The sequence below is a fragment of the Coregonus lavaretus genome (assembly GCF_964263955.1).
Source record: "Coregonus lavaretus genome assembly, contig: HAP1_SCAFFOLD_2495, whole genome shotgun sequence".
Taxonomy (NCBI): Eukaryota; Metazoa; Chordata; class Actinopteri; order Salmoniformes; family Salmonidae; genus Coregonus; species Coregonus lavaretus.
In genome coordinates, this window is record NW_028161349.1 from 31,281 (window position 1) to 45,404 (window position 14,124).

At 40.5% G+C, this 14,124-nt stretch overlaps 3 protein-coding genes across 3 annotated transcripts; 2 read left to right on the top strand and 1 right to left on the bottom strand.

The window, feature by feature from the left end:
• Nucleotides 1–125: 125 nt before the first annotated feature.
• Nucleotides 126–4,474, top strand: LOC311120780 (small nuclear ribonucleoprotein G). Its single transcript, XM_084195356.1, has 4 exons — nt 126–232; nt 3,583–3,605; nt 3,977–4,101; nt 4,242–4,474. Exons 1-4 carry the CDS (start codon nt 201–203, stop codon nt 4,290–4,292), a joined length of 231 nt encoding a protein of 76 aa, XP_084051482.1. The 5' UTR covers nt 126–200; the 3' UTR covers nt 4,293–4,474.
• Nucleotides 4,475–4,800: 326 nt separating this feature from the next.
• LOC311120781 (pyridoxal phosphate homeostasis protein-like) lies at nt 4,801–10,918 on the top strand. The gene is made up of 8 exons (XM_084195357.1): nt 4,801–4,951; nt 7,960–8,067; nt 8,163–8,198; nt 8,290–8,365; nt 8,642–8,782; nt 9,815–9,957; nt 10,042–10,140; nt 10,302–10,918. Exons 1-8 carry the CDS (start codon nt 4,862–4,864, stop codon nt 10,455–10,457), a joined length of 849 nt encoding a protein of 282 aa, XP_084051483.1. The 5' UTR covers nt 4,801–4,861; the 3' UTR covers nt 10,458–10,918.
• A 42-nt stretch (nt 10,919–10,960) lies between these two features.
• LOC311120782 (transmembrane emp24 domain-containing protein 4-like) lies at nt 10,961–14,056 on the bottom strand. Its single transcript, XM_084195358.1, has 5 exons — nt 13,880–14,056; nt 13,452–13,552; nt 13,189–13,314; nt 12,933–13,079; nt 10,961–12,350 (listed from the first exon to the last, which is right to left on the bottom strand). Exons 1-5 carry the CDS (start codon nt 14,016–14,018, stop codon nt 12,201–12,203), a joined length of 663 nt encoding a protein of 220 aa, XP_084051484.1. The 5' UTR covers nt 14,019–14,056; the 3' UTR covers nt 10,961–12,200.
• Nucleotides 14,057–14,124: the final 68 nt, after the last annotated feature.

Here is a 14,124-nt window from a genome sequence, read left to right on the forward strand (position 1 = left end):
CTAAATGACTAAAATGTAAATGTTAATATGAAGAGAAAAAGCAAGCTGCAATACATCTCCTCCAATACAGTAGGCGGCGATGTGCCCACTTATGTTAGAGGAAGTCTGCATGACGTTTTCCGGATCTGCTTGTTGCGCATGCTTTCCGCTTTTACACGAACGCAAGTCTCACGAACTGAAGGCCCACTACAAAAAGAAACATGAGTAAAGCACACCCACCAGAGTTGAAAAAGTGAGTTCCTTTTATAATACATATTTGGTCTACGATCATATTTCGCGGTTCATTGTAGTAAATGTGCATAGCAAGCGAACATAGCTAGATACGCGCTAGCCAACAAAGCTACCGGTAGTCGGTAACGTTAGCTAGCTAGCGTTGCGTGGCTAGTAAAATTACTAGCTAACTTAGTTAATGAAAATGTTAGCTAGTTAAACCATGCAAACATTGAATATCATTTAAAAATTGTCATGTTTTACAAACGAAAGTGATTTTAATGGATGGGTTTTCTGGTTTTGGTTTATCAGTCTTTGACCAATCGTGTTGCAGGCTAGCTCTGGTCCATCGCTGCTGGAGAGAGACGCTATGTTACTAGCCTCAAACATGAATATGCATAGCCCTCGAGGCAACTCTGCTATAAAGTGTTTTTTTCTCAAAGTTGCCGGTGTGTCACGTGTCCTACTTATATCAGTACACTCGTAACAACTAAAGCGTTACGAAACTTCTATTCGATCAAATAAACTTAACGTAGCAAATAAGCCATTCATTTTGTTTGTTGACCAAATTCGACAGTAATTTACCTCCATACTGAAACGCCTTGTTTGGTGGGCGAAAAAACGCCAGGGTTCTGGTCTAGAAGCACGGTTTCGACTGCTCCTACAGGTTTGTTTTCCTTACTGCAGTTTAACTGACGCCCGGCACAGAAATACAATGTTCATACACAGCCACATAGAGAAGTCAGATTTGAACATTCCTAATAAGACACTTTAGTCATCACCTTTGTGCACAAAACATTATTCAAATAATTGTTGCTGAGGCCGATTTTTTTTCTTTCATCATTCACAGCGGAAGATATTAACATTTTATATTCATCCAATGTATGCCATGTTTTTGGATGACGCTGCTTCCTGAGTGCTAGTGCGCATGTGATTTTGGTCCGTATAAACCGGATGCAACCCAGATATAGACGGTTCATGAATCGGCGTATGTGAACGTGAGTAGATTACCTTAAAAACAATGGCTGGACATCTTGGACGCAGTGTCCAGTTATTATACTTCTGGTCCAGAAGCGACTTCACCATTAATTTATTTTGGGAGAAGCTATATGGACACGCCTGGTGCCCAAATGGATGACATATGTCGCTCAGCTGAGAGTCGAGACGAATGAATTTGGTTCAGTCAGTCGACCTGATGAGCACATCCCAGCTAGCTAGTTTATGCTGCCAACAACAGCAGCATGGCACTAGTTAAAACTAGTAAAATAAAGTGTTTATTTTAATGGTCAAGGGAGGGGAAAAAACGTGTAGTATTGGTCACCATCTGGATTTGGTCCCCTTCTCCAATATGTTTCATCCCACTTGATTTTATTTCTAGTAGGATAGCAGCCTACACGAGAAATAACTTGTAGTGTTGGTAGAAACCATCTGTCACCGTGATACAGTCTACACTTCTCAATGGGGAGAGTTTGCGCTACAACCCGGCAACACAAGAACGCGGGGCAGTGTCCTTCAGCCCGACTGCTGTCTGGCAGCAAGGAGAGGGAAGTAGCTAGATAGTGTAGCCAATATCAGGTCAGGGTGACAGCTGAAGCACATTTACCGAAAATGTTCAACTACGGCATTAACGTCTAACGTTACATTTTTGTAATAAACCCCCCCCCCCCCCCCCAAAAAAAAAAAGTTTTATTTACTCAGATAAACGGAATGATTATGAACACTCCCAAGTCACAACTAAGGCAGACGTTTTATAAATTCTTGCTAAAGTTTATATCCACAAGCATATAAGCTAAGTGGGAAGAGTTGTGTTAAGCTAGCCAAAATAAGGATTCACATGATCTCATCAGGACAATTGACTGAACCGAATCCGTTCGTCTCCACTCGACTCTCAAACGTCATCAATTTGGGCACCAGGCGTGTCAGTATAGCACCTCCCATTCATTTTCATTAAAGCGTTGTTTTACTATTGACAGTTACAGCTGATTTCGGGATTGTATATCGATTCGCTCTCCTTAAAAATGTCATATGCTTTATTCGTTTCGGTCTCTGAATTCTTTAAGCAAACTTTTCGCCGCCAGCTCCTGATATATCGGGGCATAAAAACGACAATCGGAATTAGCCTAGTGCGTGTACTAGGTGTGTGCGTGTACTAGGCCTGAACTCGTTTTCTAAACTAGCTTTCTAGCTGAACTATGCTAGTTCTCGTCCTCATTTACAAACGTCATAAATACTGCACCTTTAAAGTCAAAACTCAATTTGCTAGTGATACAATCATGTAACTTAAGAAATTCGCTGCAAAGAAACTTACATTCTTTATTGTTTTGTTGAATAGTCATGACTGGTTCAAGATATGTCGTAAGATGACGGTGGCGAAGGATATCATTGCTACTTAACGTGGATCCAAGTTCAGTTTTGAGATCTATTGGCGTAGGGCTAGCTGGACATTTCTGACTGGTCTTCGAACTGTGACAACAGACAGCCTCTCCCCGCTTGGCTCCATGGGATATGTAGTGATTTTGCCAACACAGCCAGATATGTACACAGTCTTGTACCCTTAACCTTTTTTAAACTGACTATCATCATATTAAACCACAGAAAGAGGCTGCGCCCCTCTTTCTGTGGTTATGGTTCCGGAACTGACACACCCACACATGTTTTGCATACAACAACATGCTGGTCACGTGGTTTCAAACGTTGAATAGTCTCCGGGGGTGAACCATTAATTCAAAAGATAAGAAATCGTGTTTAAAAAATACTGTTATATGGGGGGGAAATGTCACGACTGTACCTACCAGAGTTAGTTGTTAAACTACTCATCCCATACAGCATTGCTGTCTGTATCGTCCAATCACAGAGCCAATACAAGTCATGTGATCGCTAACAGATCACATTACTTGTATCTGCTCTGTGATTGGACGATACCGACCGTGAGGCTCATGGTCAGTGTACGTTTTGGTGGTCTTTGAGACGGAAACTGACAGTAAAAATATGATTTCTCAACACAGAGGTTGAAACATTCATAACCGATGGGCACTACATCAACATACGAATTGTTTTGCAATCTCGGTAGAAAATAGAACGTATACGTTGCACAGTAACATTGCTAATATTTGATATCACCACGGGTTTCGAGGATTGAGAATCCACGTCCGGAACCCCTCGTTGCAGCCCTATTTCAACAAATGTTTGAACACTTTACCACCAGACTAGTTCTGGTCCATGCGCATGCAGCTCGTAGTGCAAATCAGAAGCATGCGCGTGGACCAGAACTAGCCTGGTATACACATAGCCAAACCCCCGCTGGAATAGTCAGTTTGTGGTGTAACTATCTTTATTAGCAAATAATAACAACATATTTTCTGCTAATTTCAGGTTCATGGACAAGAAGCTATCTCGTGAGTACTGATTCTGAATATCAATGGTTCTGCTGAGTTGACTGGACAAACTATTATATCTTTGCATGCAGAGCCAGCCAAGGTTCTGATTGCATGAATTGACAAACCCAATTTACAATTTCTTAGCCATAACTTCAAGGACTGAAATGGAAAGTGTCTCCAATTTGGCTTGCCTTATTGCCTCATTATTACGGTTGTTGAAATGTAGTCCAGGTGTGTAATCATTAGTCCAAACAGAGAGTTTCTATTGGACAAATTCAGGTAGGTCCCCCCCCTGTTCACTTTGCTTCCATTTTTAAGAAACTTTTTGCAACAGAATCGACGTAATGAATACGCCCCAGGTCTTCAATGTTCTACATCTTGTCCTTCAGTGAAGCTGAACGGTGGCAGGCAGGTCCAAGGAGTCCTGCGAGGGTTTGACCCCTTCATGAACTTGGTGATGGATGACTGCTTGGAGATGGCCCCAGGGGGGCTACAGAACACTATAGGCATGGTGGTCAGTATCTACAGCGTTGTTAACTACATCCACACTACCTCTGGGGACAGACACATTTTGCTTTTATTCATCAGTGTCACCACATACCTTTTTATGCATGTAAATCAATACTTTTTTTTAATTTTGTTTACTTTCTGTAGGTAATCCGAGGAAACAGCATCATCATGTTGGAGGCTCTTGAGAGAGTATGAGGGTGGGGATGGCAGGCTTCAAGAAAGTGGAATAATGGACATTATTGTAAACACTTTTGTAATTTCCTGTTTTTTCCTGTTGATAGAGTATGTATCTGATACGTTTAGACAGATGTTTCATTTGGAAATGTTTTGATGAATTGTGAAATCTTGTGAATAAACTGGGTATTTTGTTTTCTTTATTTTTGCGCAATATTTTCTTTATTTTACCTCTACACGTTTGAAGCACTTGATTGATTACATGTAAGGTCAAATTATACTTAAGTGATAGCATACAATGTAGATTGAATAGATTTATCCTAACTTTGAGGGCTATTATCCCTAATATATTCGCGTAACTGGCTGGCCAAATTTCGCAAATGTATTTTTTTAAACACACATTGTACGCGCGTGACTACAATGAATGGACACTGATTGATTTATCAACAGTCAACACAAGGGGTCGCCGTCTCACTACACACAGGCTTTCTAGGGTCGAGAAAGGACTTTTATTTTGACAGGTTGATCACGTTTGTGTTGAATACGCACTGGCGGTCTCTGTACCATTGGTTGCGCAGTGTATTGAGGGTATGTGGAAAGTAGGAATGTCGGAAGAGGTTGGAAAAGCGTTACACGCGGTGGTAGACAGGGTAAATCAAGCGGCGGCACGTCGCCCCAAGGTAAGCCAAGTTCAGTATTATATTGGGAAGAACCCGTATCGACTTTTGATAGTCGTGTCGTGCGAAATTGTCTTATCATTTCAAAGCGGGGGTGGACTAGTTATATGTAAGGCAAAACATCTCAACCTTTGAGATGGCACACCATAACATGCACATTACATTTTTGGCATCTACTAATTAGCTCAGCGCTGCATGCATCCACTATGTATGTGTTATGGGTGGAAGTAGCGCGCGGAGGGTTCTAGACGATTTGCTCACGACTTACTCATTGCTGCTGGTACTCTTATCATTTTGTCGGTAACGTCAACAATGTTTCGTAAGTGTTGCAAAACATTTCCAACTTCCGTTCACTCCTGTTTCGTAATTTAATTAACGTTTTGATTGATTCAATTGACAACGTCCCACCACAATTGAACTAGCCTAGGCAGCCGATAGTGGGCGCTACGTCTGCACCAAAGACAGTAGTATGTAGATACGCTAAAATTGCTTCTCCAGTAGTTTTTGACGAAAATAAAAACATTTCACTTTCACGAGGTTCGAGTAATAACATGTTCAACTACATTACTTAAGACATTTGCTCGAATCTAGGTTGTGCCTTTTAGAATTCGAGAAAATTAACAACTAAGAAATAATTGTGAACTTCTCTCATTGACTTATCAAACCCCGGCCTGGTCAGTTTGGTCTGTTTCGCAAGCGTTCCCGGAAGTCTCGCGATGTTTCGCCTCTGGGTTTAGAAACTGTGTTGCACTATCGCCTAGGGTTGATGTGCCCAGCCGGTAGGTAATGCCAGAGAGGAAGAGAGAGGCCCAACTCGGCGGAAAATCTGTCTCCCCCCAGCAGGTGGCGTTTGTTCGTTATTTAGCCCGCCAAGCAAGGACTTTTTGTATAGAGGTCAATGACCACGTTTACATGCACACCAATATCCCGTTATTATTCGGGATACTCTTATGTATTCTGTTTTTGAGTTGAAGCATATAAACATCATATCCCGTTTACAATAACCCGAAAAATCCTTATCCCAGTTATGAGAAACCCGGATAAGATACTTGGGATAGATGGGATACTGTGGCATGGGATACTTTTCGCTGGCGGTCTGCGCAGGCTCAGTTTCACATCATGTGTGTTGTGATTTTTTTTTTCTTCATCTGATTGTCAAACAAATCACTTTGTATGCTATCTGCGCAGTTCGATCCACCGTAATTCCATAATAATGTATTTAGCTGATACTCTGTACAGGACCGTATAGCCTACTGGCTACATTCACCCCTAATTTAGACACATTTCTGTTTATAATTTCCGACATTTGGTAGGCCATATTATAATTTCCGACATTGGTAGGCCATTTTTACATGCAGCTTATCTTCTGTCATAACTTGTTGCCCCAGAAGACTAAATAATGTAGTGCTCACCAGAATAATGTCTTGCATTTATAGAATTCATGCATTAGTAATCTAGTTAACACCGGTACAATTGTCTGTTTCGTTTAGGGACCGGGGAGAAAACACATTAACTCCAAAACAGTGGAAAGATTAGTCCTGTGGAAAATGTAAAAATGCTGATAAGACTTCAGTTAATCTTGGGTGCATATTCTATGTGGTTGAAATACTGTCTGCTTCCATAAGTGTCAAAGATAACGCATTACATTTGCATTTTCTCAAGAGATGCTGAAATAAATAAATAATATTTCTCCACTCCTGTTCCAACATTTACATTTAAGTCATTTAGCAGACGCTCTTATCCAGAGCGACTTACAGTTAGTGAATACATATTTTTTATTTTTTTTATACTGGCCCCCCGTGGGAATCGAACCCACAACCCTGGCATTGCAAACGCCATGCTCTATCAACTGAGCTACATCCCTGCCGGCCATTCCCTCCCCTACACTGGACGACGCTGGGCCAATTGTGCGCCGCCCATGAGTCTCCCGGTCGCGGCCGGCTGCGACAGAGCCTGGATTCGAACCAAGACAAAATTAACATTTGTTGTATAATTTTACTGCAAGAAATGCATAATTCTGCAGGAGTTATTAAGCTACGTGAGAGGTCATAGGTCTACAGTCAGTGTCCATATTTCAGTTACTATTCCATTTAGCCCATATACTTAAATGAGGAATATTCTGTTTATTCATGGATACAGGGATACTCGTGAGTGAGATATCAAAGGTGCATGTAAACATCTTATCCCGAATAAGACCTTAAGTGGGATATGAGCTACTATCAGAATACTGTGCGCATGTAAACTCATTCATTTGAACTCGGAGGTCACAAGTTTCCAACATGACGTGAATGCGGCATTATTTGTAAATGTTTAATTTAATTGTATATTTGATCAACAATACAAAACATACACATACAAACAACAACATCATACAAACATCAACTACATCACACACCCCCATCTCTAGCGCCAGCATCATTTTCCTCCACATGGCCTGAAACTGCACCATTTCTGTTTCTCTCCGTAGCCCACGCACTTTCAATATTTAAATAATAAATCATTATGTTTTTCCATTGTGTTAATGATGAGTGATGAGAAGAGAATCCTCCAACCATCAGGTTTCACTAATAACTTGCGTTCATTTTAACTCGGCGGTCCCGAGTTTCTGACATGATGAACGCGACATAATAGCCTACTGCATGGGCAGACGCAGACAATCATTTCAGATTTTAATGACAGGCTCTCATCTTCTTGGTTGTAAGGAAATGCCAGCAGGCTAAAATAAGTGCATTTGGGCAGCATATCTGGGTTGTGTTCAAAACGTTGCCAATAGAGCTAACACAATTCTTCATTTTCTACACAATCTATTTCTGTTTGTTCCATATTGTGGCCCCAATATGCCCTCCTGAATGAGCGCCAGATATCCACTGGGCTGTCCTTAAGTAGTTCAGGTTTATCAAGACGTGACAATCTCTTTGGCTATGATTGTCATCCATAAAGAGAACTGTTATCATTCATTTATTCACCATATATTTGATTTCTCTTCTTGTTCCTCTGCTCTCTCACCCAAGACGTTGCCTGCGGTGCCGCCCCGCCTGGTAGCTGTAAGTAAGACGAAACCACCAGACATGGTGATCGAGGCGTACCGAAAAGGGCATCGCAACTTTGGTGAAAACTATGTAAGTATTGTATGTGATGGTAACATGTTATACAGTTACACATAACACCTTTTTAATGGTAGTTTTACTTTTTAATTTGACCCCCTCACTTTTAGGTGAATGAACTTGTGGATAAAGCATCAAATCCTCAGGTTGGTTCTAAAGGTTTGAAGTCACATTATTCTTCTCATGACGTGTCTATCCAACACCCGATTTACAAATACTTTTTATGTCCTAATCTAGATTTTAGAATCATGCCCAGAAATTGAGTGGCATTTTATTGGCCATTTACAGAAGAATAATGTCAACAAACTTTTGGGTAAGTAACATCTTGTGCAACATGTTATGCTTTGCTTTTCATATTATTTATAGTGTAGTGTTCCACTCAGGTGCACCATAGGCCTCCATATTTAAAGATGTCAACATCATATCTCCCTAATACCCAGCAATCTACTCACACACTTCAAAAAATTAAAAGGCCGACATGTTTTCGACTTTCGACCTCAATCAGTCTTTTGTCAAGCTTTGAACACCATTCCATAGAAACCTTTAGCAGCGCCGGCATATCTTAACTCTACTCACACACATCCCATAGGTGTACCAAACCTGTTCATGGTGGAGACGGTGGACTCAGCCAAGTTGGCCGACAAGGTGAACAGCTCCTGGCAGCGGTTAAGAGCAGCTAGCACGCACAAGTTAAAGATCATGGTTCAGATCAACACCAGTGGGGAGGAAAGTAAGTGTTCGCACGCACGCACGCACACACACACACACACACACACACACACACACACACACACACACACACACACGCGTTGGCATTTATTGGGATGGCTCATGTACTGGAGGCAGCTCTGCAGAGAGGTCACTAGCTGGTACAGCCACAGTCATGAAATCTGATTTTAAACCTAACCTTAACCACACTGCTAACCCTAATGCCTAATCCTAACCTTTTTTTTTTTTTCATTTGTTCATTTTTTAGATCAGCTTTAATACTGCAGATAGATTGTAACTTCCATCAATGTAATTGTCTGCATCACTTCCAATCCCCCATATATATTTCTTACATATAAATATCTACACATATATATATACATACATGCATACATATACATATCCTTTAAAAATATATATATTTATCTTTATTACTTTCTAACCCTACCACCCCTCCCCTAATTGGAGTAAACTAGTGAACAACAATGCTTAGGCCTCTACTTCCAGCCCATACATACTATATACATTTTATGGACACAGTCAATTTTACAATAGTTATATTTTGTTTGTTTTTACTCCTGAACTTCCTCTACCCTCAACCTCTCCGATTATTTTCATGATGTCCATCCGGTTTGCTTCTATATGTCATATCTTTCAAACTGTGCTCTTTCACAAAAGTTCTTAACCTATATACGTATTATGGACAGAGTATGTTTTACATGAGTTATCTTGTTGTTATTAGTCCCAACCTTCAGCTCCATTCAACCCTTCCCATCTATCCCTTAACCCTAACCTTAACCACACTGCTAAACCTAATGCTTAACCTTAACCACACTGCTAACCCTAATGCCTAACCTTAAATGAAGACCAAAAAGCAAATGTTTGTTTTCATGTATTTTTACGATATAGCCAATTTTGACTTTGCAACTGGCCCATCTAGAGGAACCAACTCAGTTCTGCCTCCAGGGCAAGACTCATGACAATAAACGTCAACCTGCCAGACAGACAGACAGACAGACAGACAACACTAACTACCGTTCTATGTCGCCTCTAGGTAAACATGGACTGCCTCCTGGCGACACGGTGAACACAGTGAAACACATTTTATCCAAATGCTCTGCCCTACACTTCTCCGGACTCATGACCATTGGTCGCTATGGCTACGACCTAGCTGATGGCCCTAACCCAGATTTTCAGGTATTTGGCTGTTATGATTACCCTAACTTTTTATGTTAAGGCTTTTGGTAAAGATCTATAAGTCTGTTGTGCATCACCAACCAGGCTTTGCTGAGTCGGCGACAGGAAGTGTGTACCAGTCTACAGCTCCCGCTTGAGGATGTTGAGCTTAGTATGGGCATGTCCACTGACTTTGAACACGCGGTAAGTTCCACTGTCTCAGCCTTCTTAATTGCTAACACAATACGTTCTTAACATATTGAATGATCAGATATTGATTAGGCTACCCATTACTACTCGAATGCTCATGCTGTTTGTATTAAGTTATACCCTTCTGAGGTATTCTCTTCCATTTCCTCCTTTAGATTGAGGTGGGTTCCACTAATGTGCGAGTTGGTAGTACTATTTTTGGTAATAGGGATTATCCCAACACACCCACTCCCAGTCCAGAGAAAAAGTCAAAGGTTCCGACAGAAGAGGCAGCTAAGAAGATGGAGCGTCTCACTGTGACACAACAGTGATGTTTCTCCTTCCTACACTCACACAGGCTGAAAAGGATTTAGTATTTTATGAGAATTTCTGGAAGAAAATGTATTTGGTTGATCTAGTTTAATTCATTTCTACGGAGCCCATTCATTTGAGCATTTCTGGAAGGAATTCGATCTTCAAATTGACATTATAAACAGATTTCTAAACTACTTCTCGCGTCTCGATCTTGTGCCAACCCTAGATTCAATAGATACCATTTAACACGATAACGTAAATAGAGATAATTCAGAGAGTGAAGCAGAGATGGAGTTTATATCAAATCTAGCAAATGTTTTGATAATTTTATTTTTACTCCACATTTACAACCCAAAACGTGACACTATACTGAACTCTTGACCGTGTTGAATATCCCAGTGATTGGGAATCTTACATGTTAAAATTTCCTATTTTTCTGGCAAAATACTTGTGATTTAATAAACATATCCCCCCTTTATGATGTATGGTATTGTGAGTCAATTACATTTTCTATGGTGTTGTCAAATACTTAACATTTTTATTTTTTGATAAACACAATTCTAGAACTGCATGTAAAGAGCGACTCATACAATATGTTTACACTACAGTATTATTTAATTGTGATGTCAGTGATTCTTTTGGTCTGAATTGTGTGTTGGTGCACTGAAAGATTTAACCTATGCAAAGAGGAAATAGTTTTGTTTGCACTGTTATGAGATTTATCTTATAGTTATCAATGTAAAACTAAATCCATTACTAAGGGAACTGTGAATGAAAATAAACATTGCAAAACATTCACTTAAACGAAATACAGGATTAAATTGATACGGCGGGAGGTGATAAGCAATAAAATAATTGTTGAAAATAACTTGGTTTTGTATTTTTCCTATTCAGGAAATGTACAATAATTGTATATAAACAAAACCACATGAGAATCATTTACTTTTTCCATTGTTATTGCATACATTGAAATGACAGCCAACCAAAAGTTAAAACCTTGTGAGTGTATACCTCATCATACTACTGTATTGTCATCGAAATATTGTATTCACATCTTACTGATATCTAGATCTTAACCTAGATCAGTTTTGAATAACTCTAGGGTATTTTATCATAGACCTTCATTACATAACATTCAAATGTAATCTGCACCTGATTCAAACATGTTGGTCTTTGAAAAAAAACGGTGCTGCTTGGACCATCCTCTAAAAATCAATAATACCCTGTTTCCTGGAATGATATTGCTCTTCAACAGAAGTTAAGAACGTGCATGCCATTCTGTTTGTGAACTGGTGTTTGGGAGTGAACAGGTTAGTCATTGAGCTAAAACTATTATTAGCTCTGCTATAATCATTTTTAGACTAAATCACAATAATCTACTCCAAATAGAAGTGTTTACACCAAAAGTATACAGTATGCAGAAAGACAAATGTACAAAATTATAGTCCAGATCTGTGACTGCTTAATGCAAAGTGAAACAAAATTGAAAGTTACATTTGCCACTCCTTTTGTGCAGTCCAACAAAGTTGATATAAAACAAAGGTTGGAGAAAAAATACAAGGAAATGGACACAGTAAGGTGCTTGCTTATTGATCAGAATAATTCATAATGGACAATACATAACACACTGAATGTTCTCAATTAATTTGCTTCCCAGGTTTAAGCATCTCTACTAGTCACAACAGCATCTCTCTCTACCAGTTCGCTCCGTATGGGTGTAACTCCTGTCTTGGAACTCAATCAGTGATGTACTGTGGGCATTACACCAACTTCTTGGCCTCAAAGAAGCTCTTGAGGTGCTTCATCTGCCAGATGCCAGTGGTGAGGAGGATAAGTGTCTGAGCTATAGACCACCAAAGCACACGCTGGTTAGTGCTCTCACTCGTCATGCGGAACCGCTCCTCACGATACTGTGAAGAGACAGACAGTCACTAGAACACTGAAAGACAAGGGGAAGTCCTCACGATACTGTGAAGAGATACGCAGACAGTCACTAGAACACTGAAAGACAAGGGGAAGTCCTCACGATACTGTGAAGAGACAGACAGTCACTAGAACACTGAAAGACAAGGGGAAGTCCTCACGATACTGTGAAGAGACAGACAGTCACTAGAACACTGAAAGACAAGGGGAAGTCCTCACGATACTGTGAAGAGACAGACAGTCACTAGAACACTGAAAGACAAGGGGAAGTCCTCACGATACTGTGAAGAGACAGACAGTCACTAGAACACTGAAAGACAAGGGGAAGTCCTCACGATACTGTGAAGAGATACGCAGACAGTCACTAGAACACTGAAAGACAAGGGGAAGTCCTCACGGTACTGTGAAGAGATACGCAGACAGTCACTAGATCATTAAAAGACGAGGGTAAGACATCGATTCCACAACAGCTTTGTATGACATTATGCAGGTTAAAATAAATCAATATTATCACCTATGTTGTGGCTTAGTTATTCAACTCTAAATGTAGAAGTTCTCTTTCAACCCACCTGCTGATAGTTTTGCTCTTTCTGGATTTGTTCTACTTGGTCCAGTAATTGTCGAGCTCTTAATTGCAGCTCTGTGAGCTTGTCTTTTGCTGCGATTTCGGGGTAGTTGTTGGTATGTTCACCAACCTGAATATCCAGGTGGACTCTCTGTAAAATGGAACACAAGGTTAGTATGTCAGACTATCTGCATATTTACTGCTATACAGAAGGTTTTTGTGAGAAGAAAATGTCCAGAACAACAACATCCCACTCATACCAGTTTGCCGCCAGCGAAGAGGGCCATCTTGGTGGAGTTGGAGTGCAGGCAGATCTGATGTGCGCCTGGTGTATGGGACGTAAAGGTGAACCGTCCATCTGACCCATACTGACGAGACAGGATTATCTAGAATAGAGGGTTGGGGAGAGAGAAACATGCCGATTAAACATACGTGGAGGCATTGTGTGTATGAAGACACACACACAAAGTGTAGTGAGTGTGGTAACCTTATATCTAATCTTTATTCTCATTGTTTGACTGACCTTAGTATCCGAATCCTTGATCTCCACATGCATTCCAAGGCCAGGGGTGGCTGGGAGGAAGGATCCCGTCTGCTTGTCCCACAGCTGAGTCCTGTATTTCCCTAATAATAGAGAGATGCCAGATGAAAGGCTATTCCTCACATCCTCACTAGAGGGCATACTCCATCTCAAATAACACGTTGACTGATCCCACAGTCAGTGACTGTATAATCTTCTCATCTTTTGTAGCTAGCCAGCTAGAAAACATTTATTAATTAAGACCCATGAGATAGGATATATTTTTTATCCATCAAATCTAGCTACATCAGTCAGGAAATTAAAGACATGCGTGCACTGACTAACTGGATTAATCAAAATAGCCTATGAGCCAGAAGCAGCTAGCTAGTTAACCAGCTATAACGTTATCTAAAGCTAAAATAATAATTTACCAATAACCATAGTCTCATCTGGAATTTCCTCTATAAAGCATTTTTTCTCCGTCTCTCCAATGTGAAAATAGAGAGCGTAACTTGGAGAGAGCCAAGCAAATAATACGACAATTCCAGGGCCAGGTGCAGCGAGCATCATGTCAAATCAACTTTGTTGTCCCCAGCAGCAGGGTCAGTGTAGTAAATGCAACCAGCTGCTACTGCACTTTTATTTTGAAATTCATACAAACCCCGCCGGAAGTGGT

Bases quoted from the DNA above. Each gene is read 5' to 3' on its own strand.
- LOC311120780 (XM_084195356.1), top strand. From the start codon at position 201: ATGAGTAAAGCACACCCACCAGAGTTGAAAAA. The intron at 3,606-3,976 runs GTGAGTACTGAT...CTTGTCCTTCAG, and splicing joins CATGGACAAGAAGCTATCTC to TGAAGCTGAACGGTGGCAGG. The intron at 4,102-4,241 runs GTCAGTATCTAC...TACTTTCTGTAG, and splicing joins AGAACACTATAGGCATGGTG to GTAATCCGAGGAAACAGCAT.
- LOC311120781 (XM_084195357.1), top strand. From the start codon at position 4,862: ATGTGGAAAGTAGGAATGTCGGAAGAGGTTGGAAAAGCGTTACACGCG. The intron at 8,199-8,289 runs GTTGGTTCTAAA...GTCCTAATCTAG, and splicing joins ATAAAGCATCAAATCCTCAG to ATTTTAGAATCATGCCCAGA. The intron at 8,783-9,814 runs GTAAGTGTTCGC...TGTCGCCTCTAG, and splicing joins CAACACCAGTGGGGAGGAAA to GTAAACATGGACTGCCTCCT.
- LOC311120782 (XM_084195358.1), bottom strand. From the start codon at position 14,018: ATGATGCTCGCTGCACCTGGCCCTGGAATTGTCGTATTATTTGCTTGG. The intron at 13,315-13,451 runs GTCAGTCAAACA...CCTCTATTCTAG, and splicing joins TCAAGGATTCGGATACTAAG to ATAATCCTGTCTCGTCAGTA. The intron at 12,351-12,932 runs GTGGGTTGAAAG...GTCTCTTCACAG, and splicing joins AAGAGCAAAACTATCAGCAG to TATCGTGAGGAGCGGTTCCG.